The sequence below is a fragment of the Chinchilla lanigera genome, unplaced genomic scaffold (assembly GCF_000276665.1).
Source record: "Chinchilla lanigera isolate Chin_1 unplaced genomic scaffold, ChiLan1.0 scaffold00065, whole genome shotgun sequence".
NCBI classification, from domain to species: Eukaryota; Metazoa; Chordata; class Mammalia; order Rodentia; family Chinchillidae; genus Chinchilla; species Chinchilla lanigera.
Genome location: NW_004955466.1, coordinates 5,580,907 through 5,606,139, shown reverse-complemented (window position 1 = coordinate 5,606,139; position 25,233 = coordinate 5,580,907). Strand labels below are relative to the sequence as shown.

Below are 25,233 nucleotides of genomic sequence, written 5' to 3'. Positions count from 1 at the left end.
TTTTTGAGACAGGGTCTCGCTCTGCAGTTCAGGCTGGCCTTGAGCTCACTTTGTACCCCAGGCTGGCCTCAAATGTGCAACGATCCTCCTGCCTCAGCCTCCTGAGTGCTGGGAACACCACCACGCACAGCTGTTGCTGGACAACTTGAACTGTATGAACTTGCTGCCCGCACTGCCTCAGCCTGCCTGCATTAGCTCAGCTACAGGGAGTAAGTCAATGCAACGTGACAGCACACAAACACTTGAAGATGACAGCCACATCCTGAATCCCCCTTGCTCAGGTTACGTGGCCCCAGGGCCTCAGACAGCACGGCTTTCCGCGTGGCCCTGTGCAGTACAGCAAAGGGAACACTCACCGCACTTCACCATTCCCACTTCATAGCACTTGCGAAGCCGGCAGGCCTGGCAGCTTTTCCGCCGGTTCTTATCTATGGTACACTGGTTTGTCGCAGGGCAAATGTAATCGTTATGTCCTACAACAGAGCAAAACAAAAACAGAAACGGGGGAGGTTGTCGTTAGAATATTTTGGTTAAACCTCTTCTGCGATAATAGTACCCAGTTGAGAGATACAGGTAACAAATGCCAAGGTTAACCACATCATCTCCTCGATAATGAATAAAGGGGCCCTAGGAATAGTTCGACGTCCTATTTTTTGGCTAACAGCTTATTTCCTCCATGCTCCTCGAGCTCTCAAGAGATGCACTTAGAAATACTCTCACTTGGATATAGAAACAGTTACGTGAAATTGAATTGCTCCAAATCCCAGAATTCACAGAGTTGAGTATCAAATTATCAGATTCAACTCCTTACATTCTTTTACATATATCCCTCTTTGGAATTTAATATGATGTGAGAATTCACAGTCAAATAAGATAATAAAAATAATTTTAAAATTAGCAATCCTCATAAGAACAGAAAGTACTGCTGAGACAACTGTGTGGTGAAGTATGTTCTCGGCTCTTCACCCGTCGCTCAGCCTTGTTGCTACACAGCGCATTTCCTCACCATATGATGTCAGCCTTGGCCATGAGGCTTTTTTAAACCAATGGTAGGTTAATAGACAGTACTAACAGCTGGCTTGCCCTATTGAACTCCCTTTAAGGCAGCTGCCGATCCAAAGAGAATGTGAGGACACACAGAAGAGACCAGAACTCAGCCGGGCATAGTGGCACACGCCTGTAATTCCAGCACTCAGGAGGCTGAGGCAGGAGGTTTGTTGCGAGTTCGAAACCAGCCTGGGCTACAAAGTGAGCTCAGGGCCAGTCTGAACTACATTGCGAGACCCTGTCTCAAAAAGACCAAAAAAAAAAAAAAGGAGACCAGAACTCAACCCAAAGCCAGAGCCAGATCTCCTGAGGTAGAGCTACCCTCACCAACACATAGACCCCTAAGTACAATAACTAATGCTCAGGGGACATTAAGATTTTGAAGTTGTTTGCTACGTATCATTCTCTATGACAATGGTAGTTCTAATTTCTGTCTGTAGGGAAGGGATAAAACTTACATTCCAAAAATTATTACTTCAGATGCAGTAAGGGGAATGAATCAGAGGCAGCAAAACTGATGGAGGCAAGGAGACCAAGTGAGAACCCACCGCATTTGTGCAGAAGAGAGAGGCTGTCTGGACTGGACACTGGTAAGAGAGATGATGAAGACTAATGGGTCTAAGAAAGATTTAGGAAATAACAATTGTAATAGTTGGAAAATAAACTGAGTAGGTATTTTGGCGTCTTGGTTTCTGAACTGTATCTTTCTAATAAATAATATAGCTTAAGCTCTTACATTAAGGATACAATAGACCAGAATCTCAGTGTGGGCAATGGATAAATCTCAAGAGCAAATCATAAAGAACATCTAGAAAAAAAAAAACACACACACACACCAGAGTATTCTATTTATTTTAACATCTAAAATTGAGCAAACAGAGCGACAGTGCTGAGGGATGCAAGCACGCACGGTGAAACCCCAGCAAGGCAGGCAGGCAGCAGTGAGAATTGCGACACCTTCCTCTGGAGGATGGGCAGGACCTATGACTGGCAGCGCTACAGGGCTCTGAGGCACTGTAGTACCCTATATGTCAGTGATGGCGAACCTTTTAGAGCTTTCAGTGATAACAAACAGCCCGCTGCCACACATGTGCCATAGGTTCGCCATCACTGTCCTGTTATTTAGCACTGATTTCATAGGGGTTTGCTTTGTATTATTCTTTAAACTGGATACATATTGTGCACAGAACTTTACATGTATGTTAGCACAGCAAAAAAAGTAATCAAAAAACGAATCCCAACCTTGTACCAGTCTTCACAATCTTTTAAAGTTACATAAATCTGTCATTTAGCAAAGAAAATGGATGTGAAATACAGCAACACATTCCAGGCTTCTCTTAGGATCCTTTTCTTCTGTTAAAGTACAACTTATATCTTTTGTTTCAAAATATAACCTCTCTAGAGCTGGGTATAGTGGTGCCTGCCCATAATCCCAGCACTTGAGAAGCTGAGGTGGGAGGATTCCCACAAGTTCAAGGCCAGCCTGGACTACATGGCAGGATCTCGTCTCAAAAAGAAAAAGAGCTATATCTCTAATATGCCCTCATTGTCATTAAAGTATTTTGATATTTTCTTCTATCCATCTTCTATCCATTAAATTTCCCTCCCTATATTTCATGTTTTAATTTAATGTCTGGAGCAATGAACTATACCCCTAGCCTTTTTCAAATTTTGAGACATCTTGCTAAATTTCCCAGGCTGGTCTCAAACTTGTGATCCTTCTGCCTCAGCATCCTGAATAGCTAGGATCACAGGTTGCATTAACACATTTTATTTCATCAAAGTATACAAATATATATATCCCATATATGTGAGAGCTGGAAGGCTGTCACCTACATAAATGCTTATTTCTGCATGGTGGAATTTGGGGATGACTTCACTGTCTCCTGCATTACATTTTCTTACATAATCTGAATATTTTTATCATGAGCACAGATCATAGTTACAAAAAAGAAGGGTTTGTTGTTTTTGTTAGTACTGTTCCTACGAGTAAGGCGAGGTGGGGGTTGACAGTGAGGGTAAAAAGGCGAGGTGGGGGTTGACAGTGAGGGGGCGGACCTGAGCAGTGTGCAGAAGTCTCCTACGTGGGGCGGGCCCCATTGCTGGGTGTTGAATCCCCAGTGGGGTGAAGAGTGTGTCAATCTGAAGGAGGGAAGGTGGCAGCCACAGAAAAGATTTTATTATACAGAGGATCCAAGTTCCTCACAGATTAGAGACATGAGACACAAGTACGAGAAAGGAAACAACTAGAAAAAGGCTTTTGGTGTTGAATTAGAATCAATAATATTGTTTTTCAATACATAGATACGGAAACATAGAAGCATGTATGTCTATATGCATATATAAATACACGTATGTACACACGTATAAAGTTATTCCCTAACTGTAACCCCTGAGGGGACCTCGGAGCAGGGGTATTGTGAGAGCAATGAGAAAACTATCACTCAGATTTGGGTTTATAAATACCATTCTCCACTAAGAAGGCTCCAAGGAGAAATAGCCCATTCTAGGACTGAGACAGGAAATACACAAGGTAAGTCTGAAACAGCTTCTACAGTAAGTAAAGAAGTGCCCAAAGACTAACAGGAACATTTCAAAACATAGAGCTTCCCCCGGCCATCTTCTACTGGTATCATGTAGACGTTGAACAAATAATGATGCTAAAGACGGCAACCCTCTGCAGAAAATAGGAAGCTATAAGTTGCCCTGACACAAGTTAATTTACTGTAGGTTTAATGAGGAATAGGATATTTACACAGTCTCAAAGGATTTCCCAACAAAAATACTCATTAATTACCAAAGGGGAAAAAAAGTACTTTTACAGAATAGAAGATAGCCAACATCTAAGACAAATTAAAATCATGCATCATATGAACAGCGCTAATGAGAAGACCACAGTTCTGTGATATTCCTGCCAATAATGTGTAAGCCAGTCTAATGATGAGGGAACATCAGACAAACCAAGAGCAAAGATCTTCTGCAAAACAACCGACCCAAATCTTTCAAAGCACTATGGTCATGACAATTCAGGAAGGACTGAGGAGTGATTCTGCACAGAGACTAGAGATGTAACTAAATGCAAAGACTGTTCCTGAACCAAATCCTGTGCTATGAGGGCACTGCTGGGAAAAACTGCTAAAACTGGAATGCAGGCCAAGGATTAGATACCAGTAATGTACCGATGTTCATTTCCCAATCTAGACAGTTATATTGTGGCTATATGGAAAATACATGATAAAGCATTTGAGGATGATGAGAGTATAATGTCGGCAACTCAGATGATCACAGAAAAAAGGTTCATTATTACATATGCACATTTTGAGGCTCAGAAATCTTTCCATTGACTTTCTAAACAATATAGTTGCTTATTCACATAGATACAAGTACAAAATCAAATACAAGTCAGCTGAAATTTATCTGTATTTCAACTGTTACTGTTTTAAGTCTTGAAATTAACTTCACTTTTTCCAACTCACCAGACTTTTTTTAGTCTTTTTAATTTCTTTTTGTATTTGGCTTTTTGTTTTTTTGAGACAGGGTCTTGCTACGTAGTGCAGGCTGGCTTTGAACTCACGGCAATCTTCCTGCCTCAGTCTGCCAGGTGCTGGGATCGCAGGTGCAAGAAGCAATGCCCGCCCAAGCCAGCACACCAGCATGTCTGACTACCTGCTGATTTCTAGGTACTTTTCATCAACATTTCATTTAGTTACATAATTTTTCTATGAAGACCTCTGATCCGTATTTTACAAATAAAAAAAAAGGCTTAGTCCAATAATCTCCTTAAGATTATCGTTTTAGTTTCTATGCTGCATAACAAATTGTTTAAAACTTAGCAACTAAAACCAAAGCATTATCTCATCACTGCCATGAGTCAGAAGTGAGGGCAGAGCTGAGCTGGATGCTCACCGAGGGTCTGTCAGGCTGTGATTAAGGTGTGGGCGGGGGCGCACTCTCATCTGAAGCTCAAGGTCTGCCACACTCTTCAATGTTGGTGACCGAATCAGTCTCCTGCAGTTGTAGGACTGAGGACCCCACTTTTTGCTAGCTGTTGGCTACACACTGTTCTTGGCTCCTGGGAGCACCTGCAGTTCTTAATCCACAGGTGGTTCGCAGCATGATTCTGCTTCCTTGCAGGCAAGAGAAAGGAGCCTCTGTGACTCCCAATCTCTCTGCAGTCAGCGATGACCAAGTCTTATATAATCTTAACATATTCCAAGACTGAGTCCCAGCACCACTAGCTATGGGGCGCAACCTACCCAAGGGGGGACCCTCATCACATGCACAGATTCTATCCACGTCCAAGGGTAGAAGGGAACAGAAGGTGTGTTACAGAATTTTTAAAGGAATAGACAATTGTCTTGCTATCGTTTTTAATATTCTCTTATCACATATAAAAAGAAATTACATTTGTGAGAACCAAACTATATTTACAGTCAGGAATTTTCTACTGTAATTTAGAACAGAGGGGCTGGGGACTTAGCTAAGCGGCACAGCGCCTGCCTGGCAAGCACAAGGTCATGAGTTCGATTCCCAGTACCAGAAAAAAAGAAATCAAAAACAAAATTTAGAACAGAATGCTTTCTATTTAGAGGATAAATGTAACACTACAGCAATTTCCATAGCAGGGGCAATCATATAAGTACTTTCTAAAAATCCCAAAAAGGATATATGATATTATTACTTTCTTGGCTTTATAAAAAAACTGTACAGCAATGAGCATTTAAAATACTGCCAGAAGTTCATTTTTATTTCCTGTTTATTTTAAAGGATAATTTAACCTTAAAAGAAAGGGGTCAAAAATAACATAATATGAACATGCTCAATAAAAGTAGCTTAGAAAATGTCTTGTGTAAGCAGGAAAAGACACTTCTCCAACTGCCCCAAGTATCTCAATGTGCTAAAATGTCTTTGCTGTCTTTCCACGCAGCTGTCAGAGAAGTATGCAGCGCCGCAGTAACAAAACAGAAAAGTTCAAGGCAAAATTAGAAGCCAGATATCAGTTAATTAGTTAAGATTTTAAACCTCATAGGAAATTTTACTTCTATAACACATAATATAAAGGTTTTCTTGGCTCTGCAAAATTAGGTGTGAATACCCATTATCACTCACACCCAGTTCATGGCAGAAATGAGCACCGGGTTTGGAATCAGAATAGAGGGATATTTACCACCACAGCCACCTTGGCACGTATGTCTCAGTGACAGGTATCTACCTGGGACTTATTCCCTCAGACAACTTTCAAAGTTCGAGGCCGAATAAGTTCCAGGATAAGTGAGCATATGACTCCAACGTAGGAACACCTTACATGACCTGTGGGCTATTACAGCTTGCCATGTAAAGCTCAGCCTCAGTGGTATTAAGAGAACAAGGAGCTGAGGATCTATGAACAACAAAGAGATTTTAAATTTTTAAAGGATAATTATAAAATGACCCCCAGAATTTATAATCATTGTTATTTATAGATATAGGAGAAATAGCCAAAAGAATAAAATGTACAGTAAAACTATTAAAAAGTGGGCCCAAAACTTAAAAAAGAAACACACACACACACACACACACACACATCTATAATCCAAGCACTTAGGAGGCCAAGGCTGGAGGATTGCCACAAGTTTGAGACCAGTCTGGACTACATAGAGAGATCCTGTCTCAAAAGAAAGAAAAAAAATTTAACAAAATTTCATAAGATATATAAAAGATGTGAATAGATGGAGACATGTTTCCTGATATAAGCCTGTTAAAAAGATTCCTTCCAAAATAATTCCTAGGCTAGATGAAATCTCCATTCTTCTTAACCTCAAGGATAGGAGATCACTCTGTTATTCTAACACTCCTATGGAAAAGGAAACAAGAGAATATGACAAGACTACTTTTTTCCCAGTGCTGGGGATTAAACCAAGGGTTTTACACACGCTAAGTAAGAGCTCTATCACCGAGCTGCAGTCCCAGCCTGCCCAGGATATTTTTATAGTAGGAGGTAGTTGTACTGGCAGGTATTCAGAGGCAGTATAAAACCACAATAGTTAAAATAATGCAGTACTTATTTAAGAATGAAGAAATAGACAGGTGTGGCAGCGCACACCTGTAATCCCAGCACTTGGGAGGTTGGGGCAGGAGGATCGCCACGAGGCTGAGGCCAGCTTGGCTCCACAGTGAGTTCAAGATCAGCATGAGCTACATAGCAAGACCCTGCCTCAAAAAGCAAAACAGAACAAATAAAGCCATGGAAAAGTGAAAAGATTCTCAAGTAATAAGCGTTAAAGCCGTAATGAGATACTGTTGCATACTATTACATGCATTAGAATGGCTAAAATTAGAAGATTGACAATATAAAGTTTTAGAGAGAAACATGGACCAACCAGAACTCTCATCCATTACTGTGGAGGATGAAAAGTAGATCAGCCACCTTGAAAAAGTTTGTTATTTTTTTATAAATTCCTATACAATCAACAATTTTACTCCTAGGTATTTACCTAAGAGAAACAAAGATAAATGTCTACACAGAGAGCTATGCATGAATATCCGTTTCAGTGTTATTCAAAATAGCACAAAGCTGAAAACAACCCAAATGAATGAGTGAACTCTATCATAGCTAGGCACTGAGATGTTACCTAACAACAAAAAGGACAAACGCAAAGGCATAGGTAAGTCTTTAAAGCATCACAACAAGGAAAAGCAGGCTTTTTGTGATGGTTATGTATTCTGACGTGCGGGGAAAGGAAGAACTACAGGGACCCAAAACAGATCAGCGGCTCCCAGAGGCGGGAAGCTGAGGTGAAATCGGCAGCGATGCACAGAAGGAAACTCTCTAGGAAGGGCAGGCAACATTCACATCTCAGTTATGGTGGTGACTATGTAACCACGTGTATTTCCAAAACTTATAAACCTATTAGTTAAAATACGTAAAGTTTATCCTATGTAAAGCTTATTATATTTCAAAGTAAAAAAAATCAATTTCCATGTTTTAAATCAGTGAACAATGGATGGATTTATTCAATAAAAATGATGTCAAAAAATATATTATTTAGAGATAATAACATTTGAGTCACAGTTCATTCAATATGCCAAAATAAGTTTCTTTTCAATTAAACAATGAAATGTAGAAATAAAACATAAATAATAAAATAGAGGTAAAGTTTATAAAGTTTAATAATAAAATAGAGGTGTGAAAATTATAAAATTATAAACATTTTATATAAAATTTATGGTATAAAAATTATATGTAAAACTATCAAAGTTGGTAATACCTGACAACTTATTAAATATATTTCTGCGTGTCAAAATCAGTGTCAATTGGAAAAACTGACATTCATATAAAAATTAGTACACTAATATTAAAAGCACATAATGTATAAAGCAAATGTGAGAATCCAGTAGAAAAATGCATGAAATCTATGAATGGAGTAGGAGGGGAGGGAAGGTGATGAAGGGAGTGGGGGGAGGGGAAGTGATGAAGGGATGGGGGAGGGGAAGTGAAAGAATGAGGTTGTGTCATGAGTCTGTGCCAGCTCTCCATGCTAAATGCAATCGTTTACGCAAACAAGGACTAATAACAAACGTTTAAAAGATGGAGCATATTTTCAAGACTGTTTTTATCTGTATCTTCCTGGCTTACAACCCTAAAGAACCCCAATAAATAGAATCCTCTTTGTTCTGGGGGTTGCAGGGAAGGCACATGAATTTAGGAGAAACATTTATCTTACTAATTAAAGGAAGCGACTAAAAACCAAAAGATGCCATATGTACCAAGATTTTTTCTTTTTTTAATATGACTTGATTCCACTGAGAGTTTGATTAAACCAACATTCATATACAACTGGTAGAATAAATTTACACAACATTTCTGAGAAATAATGAAAACAACTATCAAGAATTAACATTAAACTGGGCATGGTAAGGCATGCCTGTAACCCCAGCACTCAGGAAGCTGAGGCAGGAGGATTGCTGTGAGTTTGAGGCTAGCCTGGGCTACATAGTGAGCTCAAGGACAGCCTGAACTATACGGTGAGATCCTGTCTTAAAAAAAAAAAAAATTATAACATTAACTATGACCTTTAGAAGCCACTCTGAAGATACCAAAGTATAGTACAACTATTGATAATCTCCTACCCCTTTTGTCTGTAACTCATTATTATTTGTCTATTTGTTTTCCTGAGAAACTATCTTGTAGATAACAATATGTAAAACAATAACCACTGATAATTTCCTACCATTTTGTCTGTAATTTGGTAAGCCCCCCCTATTATTATGTTATCCTTCTTTTACTCTTTAAAATAAAATTAAAAAAAAAACTATGATCATATAGATTTGTTTGAAAACTACAGCCAGGCCTAGGGATATAGCTCAGTGGTACAAGCACCTGCCTAGCAAGTACAAGGTCTTGAGTTCAATTCCCAGTACCAAAGGGGAAAAAAAAAAAAAAAGAAACAAGAAAAAAAAGTGTATGTGAAAACTACATCCAGAAGAACTGCTAGATTTTCTCAAAGCTTCATCAAATATTAATCATACCATTATCTAAAACTATAAAAGTAATTGATTATATGTTCAATAATAAAGAGATAAATTATTCCATGAGATGAATATTATACAGTTGTAGGGAAGATTTCTGGAAATTTAACATGGGTAAATACATTCCAAAAAGCATCATGTTAAAAAAAGATCCAAAATTCCATCCATAGTGTAAACCTCATCAATTAAAAATATCATCGGCCCAGGGATATAGCTCCACGGCATTAGCGCCTGCCTGGCAAGCGCAAGGTCTTGAGTTCCATTCCCGGTACCATAAAAAAAAAATCATCATGCAAAGAACTGCTGGTGTGCCAGTAGTGATCAAAACACACAACTTCTCATCTTGTTCACAACCTTATTCTAGAGCCTAGCACAGTGCTCAGTAAATGTGTACTAAGTGAATTCCAATATTAAAGAGGACAAAAAGTAAAGGACAAGCTTTAAATATTAAGCCATGCCTTCATCCGGACCGGAAGGGATGAGGAGCCTCTCCAGTGTCCCCGTCCTCTGTGATTCACAGTCCAGGGGAGAAAAAGCTCATCCGTCACTCTGATGGCAGCTCACCGTGAGGACGCCAACAAAGCCGTGTTGGTGCCATGACCCGCACCACCCAGCTTCTAGTGCGCTAGTACCATGAAGGGGACAAAAATGTCAGTCAGATACAGACCAACAGCTTACAGAGCAAGCTGGTAAGCAAGCTTAAAATTATTAATGATGAATTTTTAAAACCACACAAGGGGCTGGGGATTTAGCTCAGCGGCAAAGCAACTGCCTGGCAAGTGCAAGGTCGTGAGTTCGGTTCCTGGTACCGGAGGAAAACCAAAAAATAAATAAATAAATAAAACCACACAAATGCAATCAATTTCCCAGGTTAAAGCAAACCATCCTGGCCTATCTGAGGCCATTCTAAAGAACTGAGTCTGTAGCCTTTTTAATGAATGGTGCTGGGAAAACTGGATCTGCACACACAAAAGACAGTGTAGAGCTATACAGCTCACCATGTATGAAATCAAATAAAAATGGTTTGAAGATCTAAACGTTAAAATAGAAACAATCTCCTGGAAGACAAAAAAGGTGCACCCTTGGAAGACATAGGCGTAAGCAAAGACTTTCAATGGCACAAGAAACAGCACCAAGAAGAAAAAATGAGATCACATCAAATTAAAAAGCTTCTGCACAGCAAAGGCAACAGCTAGTGAAGAGACAACCTGCAGAGCGGGGAAAAAATTCGCCAGCTCTTCCTCATACAATGGACTAACGTTTAGAACATATAAAGACCAACAATAACAACAATAACAAAAGACTCCCCAGCTGGGCGCAGTGGTGCATGCCTGGGATCCCAGAACTCAGGAGGCTGAGGCAGGAGAATTGTCCAGTTTGAGGCCAGGTTGGGCTCTACAGTGAGTCCAAGGTAAACTCAAACTACACAGCAAAATCCTGTTTCAAAAACAAAAATAAAACAAAAATTAGGCTCCCCAGAATAAAAGACCCAATCAAAAAGTGGGCAGCCAAAATGAATAGATAATTCTCAGAAGTACAAATGGCCAATAAATGCATATAAACATGTTCAACACCACTGGCCATTAGAGAAATGCAAATTAAAACTACACTGAGATACCATCTTAACTCACAAAAAATAGCTATCATCAAAAGATCTAATAATAACAAATGCTAGTGAGGATGAGGGGGAAAAGGAATTCTTTCCATATTGTTGGAGGGATGGTAACTAGTACAACTACCATGAAATTCAGTGTGGGGATTCCTCAAAAAACTAAAAATTCCTCCTTCTAGGTATAGGGAGTTAAAATCATGTTACAGAGATGCAGGCACATTCATGTCTATAGCAACACAATTTATAATAACTAGAACTTGGAAACAGTGTGTGTGCCCATCAGCAGATGAACAGAAAAGGAAAATGTAGTATTTATACAATAAGGTACTACAGTGGTGCCTCAGTTCATAAACTCAATTTCCTCTACGGTTCCAGTCACAAAACAAAGTGGACGAGAACCAAATCAAATTTCCCCCAAGGTCAACATTGAACCTAACCATTGAATTTGATTCCATTATCCCACAATTCAGTTTGTGATCAGAATCATGGACTCAAGTTTGTGATTCAAAGTACCACTGTACTCTGACATTAAGAATGATAAATGATTAGCTGGGCATGGGGGAACACGCCTGTAATCCCAGCACTTGGGAGGCTGCAGCAGGAGGATTGGTGCGAGTTTAAGAGCAGCCTGGGCTACAAAGTGAGCTAAAGGCCAGCCTGAACTCCACAGGGAGACCCTGTCTCAAAAAGACCCCTCCCCAAAAGAAGATAAATGAGGCATTCATAGGAAAATGGATCCAACTTGAGAACATAATGTTAAGTGAAGTCAGTCAGAAATATAAGCTCAAATATTACATGGTTCCTCTTATATAAGAAATTCAAAAATATATATACACACACAAGTGCAAAATAGCAGACAGGTAAATAGAAAGCAGGGAGAAGTTCAAACAGTTCTCCAAATTATCTACTTTGCTGTTTCAACAATGTTTTAAGATATACGCTAATTTGTTTCATTTATACTACTAGTTTCTCCAACTCACTGAAAAGTTTTGTGCTATTATCTGTTTCTTCTTTGTAAGAGAATCTTTTTTGTCTGAGAACCTACTTGGAAAATGATATAGTGTATAAACTGTAATTAATCTCTAATTTTGTTATGAATTTTTTTTTAAAAGAATTAAAATAAAGAACCGAGTGGTGCCGAGCATGGTGGAACATGCCCATAATCCCAGCACTGAAGTAGGAAGAGTGCAAGTTTGAGTTCTGCCTGAGCAACTTAGAAAGAACCTATTTCAAAACAAAAAATAAAAAGACCCAGGGATGTAGCTCAGTGGGAAAGTGCCCCTGGGGTGATCACTAGCACTGAAGAAATAAGCAAAGAATAAATGGAATTGGGTGGCCATCTCAATTATTACAAGGTATTTATACCAAAAATATAAAGAACCTATACAGAAGATCATTTAGACATTATACAACTGTGGGAGCATTAAACTCTTGCATTTTTTTTTTTTTTTTTTTGGTTTTTCTCCGGTACCGGGGACCGAACTCACGACCTTGCGCTTGCCAGGCAGGCACTTTGCCACTGAGCTAAATCCCCAGCCCCCGAAACTCTTGCATTTTTGCAGATTTACAATTTGATATTCCTGGGCTGGTGATGTGGCTCAGTGGTAGAGCCCTTGCCTTGCATACACAAGGCCCTGGGTTCAATCCCCAGCACCACGTACATAAAAAAAAAGAAACCAATAATAATAATAAATCAGTAAATTTAAAAGAAAGAATTTGATATTCCTGTAAACTAGTACAATCACTATGGAAATCAGTATGGAGATGCCTCCAAAAACTTAAAACTAGAAATTTCCTTTGACCCAAGTGTTCCCCTTCTAGGGATCTTCCTGAAAGAGTTAAGATATACCAAAGTGGTGTATGGATACCCATGTTTATAGTAGTGCAATTCTTAATAGCTAAAACTTGGAAGCAGCCTGTATGTCCATTAACCAATGAACAGGTAAAGACAATGTAGTATTTATACACAATGGGGTACTGCTCTGCTGTAAAGAAGGATAAACTTAAATATTTGGTTTTTGTTTGTTTGTTTGTTTGTTTTGTTTTTTTCCAGTACCAGAAATCAAACTCACGACATTGTGCTTGCCAGGCAGGTGCTATGCCGCTGAGCTAAATCCCCAGTCCCCAAACTTAAATATTTATAGGTAAGTGGATACACCTGGAGACCATATTGTTACTGAGATAAATCAGATACATAAGCTTAAATATCACATGGTTTCTCTTATGTGAGAAATCTAAAATATTAATAAAGGGTAAAATAAAAGATAGGTAATAGGGAACAGGGAGACAGATCTTTTGCAAAAGGGAAAGGGACCAAAAGGTAGAGGGAGAGGAGAGGAAAAAGGATGATAAAGAACTAAGACGTGTCGAGCACAGGTGCCAACTCCCCATGAGGAATTGATCATTATGCACTGCAAACATACACTAACAAAAAAAAAATAATAATTTGACTGTTCTGGCTGATGCAGTAGGAAGGAACAACATCAGAAAAACTAAGTTTCAAGCGTTATCAGCTACAGTCTCAAGGTTCAGAGCTATTTTAGGCAGCCAGATGATTCCTACGGCAACAGAAGAAAAAGGTCTCTTTCAAAGATATAGTCAGTTTTAGCGGGTCAAAATTTCCTTAAGAGGTAAAAGTCTGAAAGATAAAGAACTCAAGAATCACATCAAGAATTCAGTTCTGCATCTCAGAAAATCTGAATTGCTCTAGGAGATAGCAGGGAACTGGACCTGGCCTAATATACTGTTATGATGATCATACAGTGCTTTGCACACTATAAGCTCCTGTAAGGTTGCTGCTTCTAACCGGTTAAGAACAAGGGTCCCAGGCTCTGGTAGAATGGGGAAGGGAGCAGACAGAGAGACAGGACAATGCCTGAGAGAGGGCTATGAGGGGAAAGTTACGAGGAAAGAACGCAAACCAATAGGAAAGTGGCAGCAGGACCGGCAAGGGAGGGAGAGGTAGCAGGGAATCCTGCTGGAGCCTGGCAGACTGGCCTTGAAGCCAGACATGCACTTGAAGCGGGTTCAAGAGGTGAAATAAAAAATAAACCTTAGTCCAGAAGGAATTTGGAGGTTAGGAAAACAGTCTAATCCTAGACCAGAAAACAAGAGCGTTTTTAGGGGAAGATGTGTCTAGATCACTTCTCAAAGGCCCCTGTAGTTGAATTCCTGATTTATGACCGTTTGCATAAAATGTGGACATTTTCCTTCCCTGAGAAGCCAGCATGCCATGACTGGGAAGCATGCCCCACATTAAACTTAAGTCAAGAAATAATCTTTGCAGCTCCTAATAAGTACACATTTTCCCCAAGTGGTATCGTCCTAAGGTTGTAACTATACACTTTCTCCCCATTCCCTGGTGGGCATAGGGGACTCGGCTGTATAGTCTTCAGGTTCAGGGGTAGAAACATGCAATTAAAGCGCTGCGCTTGAGACAACCCAGCACCCCACCTGTCTCATCCATCCCTAAATACATGCTCCTCTGACCTGCTGTCAGATACACAACGTGTACCAGATAGGCCAGTGGTGAAATCTCTACTAGTCATCGCTGCTAAATTGTTGAAAGCAAAAGCGGAAAACTAAAGATGCAGCTGAACTTGAAAGGATAGCATGGAATGCTTAACTTGAAGGAGAGCAGCTCTTTTACCTTGAATGCTTCTTTTAAAAAAGGCCTTACACCCTTCACACGACCAGACTCCATAGTGATAGCCAGACGCGTAATCGCTGCAGACTGCGCAGAAGTGAGCGTCCCGCTTCGACGTGGGGCTGGTAACGGGGCTGGCGCAACTGCCTGTGCTCATCTTCCTCTTCAGCACCTCCCTGGGAGGCAAAGAAAATACCCAGTGTGAAAACACAGACGGGAAAGGCAACAAATGACCCACACATTGTCTAACTTAATCTTTTTGCCCTTCGGTGCTCTAACAAATGCATTTTAAGAAATATGACAGAGCAAAGCCATTGTGACCGATATCAGATCTACAGGGAACCAGTCTGAAGGGAATGACTGATGTCTCAAGGAGGTTAGGCGCACTTGTGCTCATCTGCTGCACTGGGGAATTCCCACAGGGCGCTGAAGGAAGAGGACAGGGGCTCCAGGGAGGAGTGGAGAGCTAAGCCCAGAGCAGCAGGGGGCCCCAAAATACACCTGGGGGATCCCCAATTTTGCTAGGGGATATTTCCTATGGACAGGGAATGATAGAGGTATTACTGAATTATAGATGAAGGCAATTTTCTTACGGCTTAATTTGCTCAGACGTTTTTATTTTTTGCAGCACCAGGGACTGAACTCAGGACCTGCGTTCTGAGATACATGCCCAGTGCTTTTTTTATTTTATTTTTGACACAGGGTCTTGCTAAAGTCGTGCTGGGCTTGAACTGATAATCTTCCTGCCTCCGTCTCTCAGAGTGCTGGGATTACAGGTGTGAGCCCCTACGCCTGGCTGAAAAACACTACTTTTACCCATTTTAAAAATTTTTACTTACATACTTACTTATTTATTCATTTGTTCATTTATTTATTCATTTATTTTGTGCTGCTAGGGATCAAAACCAGGGCCTTCCTTGTATGTTCTAGGCAGTTGCTCTACCCGAAGCCCAACATTACTTTAAGCATTATCTACAATATTCATATTCATAAGTAAGTAAAGTTTTAAAAAAGAAAAATGAACCGGGTGTGGTGGCGTACGCTTGCAATCCCAGCACATGGGAGTCTGAGGCAAGAGGACTGCAGTAAGTTTTAGGCCACCCTAGCTTACATAGTTAGTTCAAGGCCAGCCCGAGCTACAAAGCAAGACTCTGTCTCAAGAAACCAAACATGAAAAGACAAATTAAACTACTGTTTATTTTCTCAAAGTTTTGTTTTGTTTTTTGTATGCTGGGGATTGAACTCAGGGTCTCATGAATGCCAACCACTGGTTCTATTACTGAGCCCCTCACTTCTCAAAGTTTTATGAAAACATCTGCAAGTAAGGAATTTTAATATCTAATATGCTCTAATTTACTCCACTGGTTATCTCAGTAGTTTATGTGCCCTTCACCCCATCTATACACATAGATATTAAGATTATAACAGTTAGACTGAAATAATCTATCATATTACCTTGCATTCAAAGTATTCAAATATTCTTTTGAATTTCAGGAAATTTCAATGGATGCCTACATTTAAATAGCTTCCCACCAATCTTTACAAAAAGCTATTTCAGTTCATTATTTTGAAAGTTTATACCAATTGCCATTTTAGGTTTCATATGGCTGGTTTTTCATTTAAATTTTAATACTGTCACAATTGTTTTTATCCTGGAAACAACTTGTCATGGACACTAAATTATGATTTCACTTTAGTAAGACTCTAACCCGATTGGGGTTTTTTTTTGTTTTTTGTTTTTGGCAGGTTTTGTTTTGTTTTTTTGAGACAGGGTCTCACTCTGTAATGCAGGCTGGCCTCGAACTCACGGTGATCCTCCTGCCTCACCCTCCCTAGTGATGGGATTATAGGCCTGAGACACACACCTGGCTTAAGACTCTAACCTGAAAAAAGTTTATTTTTCAAACCCAAATATAGTACCTTCAGCAATATCCAACTGATTCAAGTTCAATATTTATTGTGTAAAGACAGTAGTCATGATAGTGAATTCTTCCTACAACACCCAAATATAAGCATAACATTTTATTTTTTATTTATTTATTTATTTTTGGTCTTTTTGAGACAAGGCCTCGCTGTACAGTTCAGGCTGGCCTTGAGCTCACTTTGTAGCCCAGGCTGGTCTTAAACTCGCAACGATCCTCCTGCCTCAGCCTCCTGAGTGCTGGGATTACAGGCACGAGCCACCACGCCCGGCCCAAGCATAACATTTTAATGAGAATGGCATATGTCCTAGGTGCTCAAAGCAATCTGGCTGATTAATATACACCTTGTATAACACACATCTTCTCACTAAATCAAAGCGAGTTGAACAATGGCCGTGAGCTATAGTTCAGAATGAAGACTGGATTTACCTGTTTACAGGTAAGGTGTGCTCTAGTGATCTTGCTTCACACCAAGGACTCTTCTGAGGCTCTGCGTACAGAAGCGACGACTGGCAGTGGATTGCCAAAGGAGAAAGGTGCCCCGGAGCTGGCCATAGCACATTCGGGCTTGTGGCCTGTCGACCAGGCCCACCTTCCGAGTTACTGACACTGCTGGGGATGCTGTAATTCATTACAGCAGGGCTATAGAACGTCATGGCTGAGTATTCATGGCGACTGTCCACATAGGAGGAAGGGATATATATAGGGCCATGCTCCAGGGGGAGAACGGACGGACTGCAGTTGTAGGAGGCAGGAGAGTTAAGGCTGGGCGGTGAGTTTTTGATATCCATGTCTTGAACAGGTAACAGCTGAGAGAACTCCTTGCAAGAAGGGGCACAAAGAGACATTACAATGTTCTCAAAAACTCACAGGCTGGAGTGGTGGCTATAAGGAAAAATAAAAGACATTGTTAAGTCAGAGCTACAGGAGCAATTATGAAAAAAGCGTTCAAATATTTTTGCTTCTAAAATGCACACACTGGTATGGTATTGCAAATGTATTCATAAAGATATATAAAAGAGAGATATATATGAAAATATTAATCACAGAGGGGTGGGAATGTAAGGCCTGGAACTCTCATTTTCTACTTCATTCAGTTCTTTATTACTTTGTTGTTGTTAACTGCAAGAGTTTGAATGTGAGAATTTCTGATTAAATACCCTTTAAGATTAGAACATGCAGAAACATATCACATGCCAACCAGTATGTTTTTCTAGAACTAGACAAGCTTATCTGAAAGTGAGAATGATCTAGAATAGCCAGATAAACCTTCAAGGAGATCAGTGAACAGGGCTAGTATTAACAGATATTCAAATACATGTGGATCTCCAATAATAAACAAAGAGAATCAGCACCGGAGTAGACAGGTCAAGGGACCAGTGTCATTTGCCAAACTACTGCCTCTCAACTTTGAATGTGCCCTTCGGTATAGGTTCTGTGATAAACACAGCAGTTCATGGCCACGTACTGGAAGCGAGGTCCCTGGTGAGCTTTCTCAGTGCAGAGTTCTGGAGGGGCACTGCAGGGGGAGGAGGCTCTGCTGTAACTTCTGGCCCCTGTGGAAGCTGGCAGCATGGGTGAGAATCTAGCATGCGGGCCTTCTGCAACCCTGCAGCCTCAGGTAGCAGTAATTCATCTACGGTCACCGGTGTAGACTGTCGCCCAAAGGGTCCACACCACAGAGTCACTTGTTAAGATTGCTTTGAAAGCCGCCTGTAGCCGGGGCACCTGAACTCCACCGCACATGCGTGCCACAGGTTACTGATGCCAGCTGCCTGCTGGTAATTTGGAGGACGCCTGCCACCGGCTCAGCAGCTCCAGACCAGCCTGGCCCAACCAGCTAACAATAGAAAAAGTCGTTTTCAAATTATATTAGGAACAAGGGGCTAATTTCCCTACTATATGGGTAGAATGCTTAGAGTGAGACAGAGACCGAAACTCCATTAGAAAAACAAGCAGAAGACTCAGACAGAATTTTAAAAGGTAAACAGCTCTTACAAAAAGATGCTCAACCCCATTTGTACCATTTCTCGTGTAGCAAATTCACTACTTGACAACACACACTTTTGCACGGCTGCAGAGACTCCAAACAGCTGCGGTAGGTATGATAAATGGTTCAATCTCTAGGTGTTTCTGACAATACATAACAAACTACCTATGTTTTCACCCTTTAGACTATGAGCCTTCCCCACAAAAAAGAAAAATTTAGAATTTCTTTGGCAGCATTGCAAATGATTATATAAGTTCCTCCCTCTGAAACTTGGTAATTAAGGTGTAATAGTTAAGAGTTAAGCCTGTGCCCTACCTTTTTGAGAAGATCTATATTTTATTCCAAGGTCCAGAGAAAACTTCTATACAAAGGAACACTGCCTGATAAAAGGCTTGGAAAAAGACCAACAGATGAACCTAATAAGACAAAAATGTTACAATTACTGCGTCTAGATAATGGGCATATGGACATTCATTATACATCAACTTTCTTGTAAATCTGGATGTTTCCACAATGAGAAGCTTTGGAGAAAAAAAAAAAATACAGACTAAAACTGTAAACTTTTTTTTAAGACAAGATCTCACTTGGTAGTTCAGGCTGGTCTTGAACTTATTATGTGGCCCAGACTGGCCTTGACCTCTCAGCACTCTTCCTGCCTCAGCCTCCCTAGTTCTGGGATTGCAAGCATACACCACTATGGCCGGCTAAAAGTGGAAACTTTGAGGAAAATGTTTAAATAACTAAAAGGCATAGTGACCATTTTTGAGACTGGTTGAGAGATAATTAAATAAAGGCAACTGCCTTGAGAATTCTCCATCCTCAATATTTTCAGCTGTTACCTACTTTCACAAGGAGGTAATGTGGCTTTCTAGAGCTCTAATTCCTATGGATATTTGCATTAAATGCTCACTCCATTTGTCCTCAAAACACACTCTATGATGGCTTTAAAACATGTCCACATGAAGTCGGGTGTGGTGGCACATACCTGTAATCCCAGCACTTGGGAGGCTGAGGCAAGAGGATCACTGTGGGTTCAAGATCAGCCTGGGCTAGAAAGAGAGCTCAAGACCAGCCTGAACTGCATAGCTAGAGTCTGTCTCAAAAAAACAAAAGCAAATGTCCACAAATCTTTAACACTGCTCTCTTCCAAATGAGAAGTCTAACATGTCCTTAGAGTAATAGCTAGATTTAGTAACCCATTTCAAATGAATAAATTGTGGCAAAAAGATGATGTGTGATGTCCAAGACTTGGTCATAAAAGGCACTGCAGCCTCTTCATATCTTTCTGATCTGCTGACGGAGAGCAAGTTATGCAAGGATCCTCAAGCAGCCCAGGGAGGTCTCCTGCTAATGGCCTCCAATAAACTACAGCCTCCAGGTAACAGTTATGCAAATGAGATATTTTAGAAGCAAATCTTCCAGCCCCAGTCAAGCCTCAGATAACTGCATGGCTGACATTTTACCTTAACCATATGTGAGGATGTACAGTTTAGCTGCTCTGAGGCTCCTGACTCTCAGTAACTGAGAGGTAGTATGTGTTTGCTGTCTTGAGCTGTTCAATTCCATGATAATCTGCTAGGCAGTAATATATAATCAATACAATGTCCAGAATATAGCTCATCGTTTCCCTCCTCAGACTACTCTTCATTTCCACTTTGTGCTAAGCCTATTCCAGTGATCTTTCACTTCTTCCCTTTTCCCAGTCACCACTAATCACCAAGGCACATGGTCTTTACGTCCACACTGCTTTTCCCTCATGTCTGCCTTTTGCTACCATCTTGAAGCAAGGTCTCATTACTCCTTATCTATGCATCTGTAATAGGCTCCTGACTGCTCCTCCTCTCCAAACAGCTCCTTCTCCAGGTCCACAGAGCTACCAGATTAACTTCTTTTTCTTTTGAGATGGCAGGTATGAACCCCAGAACCTCACACCCAAGGCAAGTGCTCTACCACCAAGCTATGGATAGAGTAATGGCTAGATTAACCTTCTTAAAACCCAGCTCTGATCCACACTGCACCTTCTGCCAAACACAGTTAATCAGCCACACTCTCTTAGCACTCAAGGCATTCCTCTACTTCGCTTCAACCCTCATGTCACTGCAACCGCCTGCTAGTTCCCTACAGAAAACCTGCTGTGCCTGTAAGAAATATTGAAAATCAGGGGGCTGGGGATTTGGCTCAGCGGCACAGCACCTGCCTGGCAAGCACGAGGTTGTGAGTTCAATTCCTGGTACCGGAAAAAAAAAAACAACAACAAAACACACACACACACACACACACACACACACACAAAGAAATATTGAAAATCAGAGGCAATCAATGTGAAGATAGAATATCAGATCTAGAAGACAGGCTTGTGGTTGGTGATCCTCAAAATGAAAAACCTCTTGAAAATAGCAAGTGACCACAAAAAAAAAAAAAAAAAAAAATCAACAGTTGCTACATGATGCAAAGACAACTATTATGAGATTAACTGGAATCAAGAAGACAGCACAAGGGTCATAAAAGCCCATTCACAGAATAACAGAAAACTCTCCAAGCAGAGAAAAAGAATGAGATACATATAAGTGAGGCATATAAAACTCCAAATAGTCATGATCAGAAAAAAAAAAAAAACTACACCAAGGCATGTAATAATAGTCAAGACTCCAGAAATACAACAAAAGAATAGAATACTAAAAGCCGTTAGAGAAAAACAAATCATCTATAATGGAAAGCCCATCAGAATCAAAGCAGGCTTCTCAACATAAACTCTCAAGAAGAGCTTGGAGTGAAGTTTTTCAAGCCCTAAAAGAAACCAGCATCCAACCCAACAAAATATCTTTCAAAATTGATGGAGAAGCCAGGTGTGGTGGTGCACATCTGTAATCCCAGCTGCAGCAAGAGGATCACTGTGAGTTCAAGGCTACTTTGGGCTACATAGCAAGACCCTGTCTCAAAAAAAAAAAAAAAAAAATGATGAAGCAGTACAATACTTCCATGATGAAGAATACCTGAAGAAATTCATGAACACCATACCAACACTCCAAAATGTTCTAAAGCACATTCTAGAAAGACATAATGAGGGGGCTGGGGATTTATCTCAGCGGCAAAAGCGCCTGCCTGGCAAGCGCAAGGTCGTGAGTTTGGTTCCTGGTACAGGAGAAAAACCAAAAAAAAAAAAAAAAAAGACATAATGAGAACCACAACTCTATGAACCCCAACAGAATGAATCCACCAGGAAAGGCAAATAATTAACAGAGGAGGGGATTAAGGGAGCCAACAACAGGAAAATAACATGGTAAGTCAATATATATCAGTTATAACCATCAGCATTAATGGTTTCTATTCACCAATCAAAGGAAACAAACTGGCAGAATGGATCAAGAAACAAGGTCCAACAATATGTGCATACAAGAAACATATTTAAGTCAAAACTATCACAGACTAAAAGTCACAGACTGAAAAGTCAGATAAGCACTAATACAATTGTAATGGAGGACCTCAATACCTCATTGCCACAAACTGATCAACTAGACAAAAAAAAAAATCAACAAAGAAATTTCAGAACTGAATCAAACCTTTGAACAAATGGACTTAGTACATATCTACAATGTCCCACCCCACACAACTGGATACACATTCTTTTCAGCTGCATATGGGACATTCTCCAAAATAGAACATATACTAGTTCACAGAATATCCTTAAGTAAATGCAGAGGAATTGAGATTATACCATGCATATTACCAGACCATAGTGCAATGAAACTGAAAATCAATGGCAAAAGAAACCACAAAAACTACATAAACACATGGAAATTAAATAACACACTTCTGAACAACCAGTGGGTCAAAGATGAAATTAAAATGAGAAGCCACTTTGAAGATATCAATATGTAATACAACCACCATTGTTAATTCCCTACCACTTTGTTTGTAACTCTGTATTGTCTGTATTGTGCTTGTGATATGTTGTAAAATGTTGTATGTCTGTTAATGTTTCCCTCCTTTTATCCTTAAAATAAAAAAAAAAAAAAAAAAAAAAGAAAGATGAAATTAAAGAAGAAATCAGTTTCTACAATTAAACAATAATGCCAACATGACATACCTGAAATTTAAGATGCAGTGAAAGCAGTCCATGAGGGAAACTTAAAGCAATGAATTCCCACATCAGAAAAACAGAGTGAGCTCAAATAAATAACCTAATGTTGGACCTCAAGCTTGTAAAAAAAAGAAAAGCAAGGTAAACCCAGAGCATGTATGACGGAGGAAATTACAGAGGTTAGAGCAACTGAGACTAAGAAAACAATACAAAGAACTGATGAACCAAAGAATTGGTTCTTTGAACAATTAAATAAAACTAACAAAACCTTGGCCAACCTTAACCAAAAAAAAAAAAAGAAAGACCCAAATCCATGAAATTAGGAATGAAAAGGATGAAATCATAATGGATCCTGCAGAAATCCAGAGGATCATCAATACCTGCTTTGAGAACCTGTACTTTAACAAGATGGAACATTCAGAAAAAATGGACAGATACCTAAATACATGAATTATTGAAGATGAATCAGGAAGATATACAAATTCTAAATCACCCAATATCAGTCAATGAAATTGAAGAAACAATATAAAAACTACCTGTTTGCATTTTGCTATTGTTCTTTTTTTGTACTATTTTCTTTAAAAAAAAAAAAAAAAAAAAGTCCAGGTCCTGATGGATTCACTGATGAATTCTACAAGAACTTTAGAGAAGACCTAAAAAAAAAAAAAAAAAAAAAGGAAGGATGCCCCCTGGATTTTTGCTTGTTCTTGAGACAGGGTCTTGCTATGTAGTTCAGCCAGTTCTTGAACTCACTGTGTAACCCAGGCTGGCCTCAAACTCAAACTTGCAGCAACCCTCCTGACACATCATGTGCACACGCACACACACACGCACACACACACACATCTCTGCCACAGGGGGCTCCAATTACAGGCATGCATCGCCATACCTGGCCTCATATCTCCTGTACTTGGATAGACAGAACCAAGATAGTGAAAATGGCCATACTTCCAAAATTGGTATACATATTCAATGCAATCCCAATCAAAGCACCAATAGCATACCTCACAGAACTAGAAAAAACAATCCTAAAATTCATCTAGATCCAGAAGAGATCTAGAATAGCAATAGCAATTCTGGGCAACAAAGGTAAGACAGGGGGTATCACAATCCCTAATGTGAAATTATACTACAAAGCTACATGATAAAAATAGCATAGTACTGGCAAAAACAAACAAACAAACAAACAAACACCAAGCCTTAATGGAACAGAATAGAAGATTCAGAAACAACCCCAATCACATTCTGCTTCTTTCTTTCTTTCTTTCTTTCTTTCTTTCTTTCTTTCTTTCTTTATTTATTTATTTATTTTTTGGTGCCAGGAATTGAACTCAGGACCTTGCACTTGCCAGGGAGGCACTTGTGCCCCTGAGCTATATCCCCAGTCCTAGCCACCTTATCTTTGACAAAGGATCCAAACACGTTCACTGGAAGAAAGATAGCCTCTTTAATAAATGGTGCTGGGGAAACTGGCTTTCTACATGCCAAAAGTTGAACCTGGACCCATATCTCTCACCATGCACTGAACTAAAATTGAAATGGGGCTGGGGATATAGCTCAGTGGCACAGCACCTGCCTGGCAAGCACAGGTCCTGAGTTTGGTTCCTGGTACCAAAAATAAATAAAATAAAATAAAATTGAAATGGATCTAAATATTAAAACAGAAACACACACATCTATAATTCCAGCACTCAGGAGGCTGAGGCAAGAAAATTGCTGAGAGTTTGAGGCCAGCTTGCACTACACAGTGAGTTCAAGACTAGCCAGAATTACATAGTGAGACCCTGTCTCAAAAAAACAAAAACTTCTGGGGATATAGCTCAGCAGCACAGTGCCTGCCTGGCAAGCATGAGATCATGAGTTTGATTCCTGGTACCAAAACAAAAAGAAAACAACAACAAAAAAAATCACTTAATCTGCTGGAAGGTAGAATATGTGCAAGCAAAGATTTTATGAACAAAACGTCAATCACACAGGAAATATTACAAAGAATTAACAACTGGAATTATATCAAATTAAAATTTTTGCACAGCAAAAGAAACTACCAACAGAATGAAGAGAAAATCCACAGAATGGGAAAAAAACTTTTACTAGCTACTCCTCAAAGGACTAACATCTAGAATATATAAAGAACTGAAAAAAGGCAGACCCCCAAAATTTAAAGACCGAACCCAAAAATGGGCATCTGGAATGAACAGACACTGCTCAGATGAAGAAGTACAAACAGCAAATCAATGCATGAAAAATGCTCACCATCACTGGTCACTTGAGAAACACAAATTAGTAGCCAAGCGTGGTGGCGCATGCCTGTAATCCCAGCACTTGGGAGGCTGAGGCAGGAGGATTATTGCAAGTTTGAGACCAGCCTGGGCTACAAGTGAGCTCAAGGCCAGACTGAACTGCATAGTGAGACCCTGTCTCAAAAAG

At 39.9% G+C, this 25,233-nt stretch overlaps 1 protein-coding gene across 2 annotated transcripts in view; it reads right to left on the bottom strand.

Annotated features, from left to right (window-relative positions):
• The window catches only part of Esr2 (estrogen receptor 2 (ER beta)), a 57,763-nt gene extending 38,626 nt beyond the window's left edge, over positions 1 to 19,137 (bottom strand). For both annotated transcript variants that reach the window (XM_013521918.1, XM_005399136.2), the window contains exons 1-4: positions 19,041 to 19,137; positions 17,165 to 17,620; positions 14,817 to 14,989; positions 357 to 473 (exon numbers count right to left, since the gene is read on the bottom strand). In XM_013521918.1, coding sequence (XP_013377372.1) covers positions 357 to 473; positions 14,817 to 14,989; positions 17,165 to 17,583 — 709 coding nt within the window. In that variant the 5' untranslated portion in view covers positions 17,584 to 17,620; positions 19,041 to 19,137. The remainder of the gene's footprint in view (positions 1 to 356; positions 474 to 14,816; positions 14,990 to 17,164; positions 17,621 to 19,040) is intronic.
• Positions 19,138 to 25,233: the final 6,096 nt, after the last annotated feature.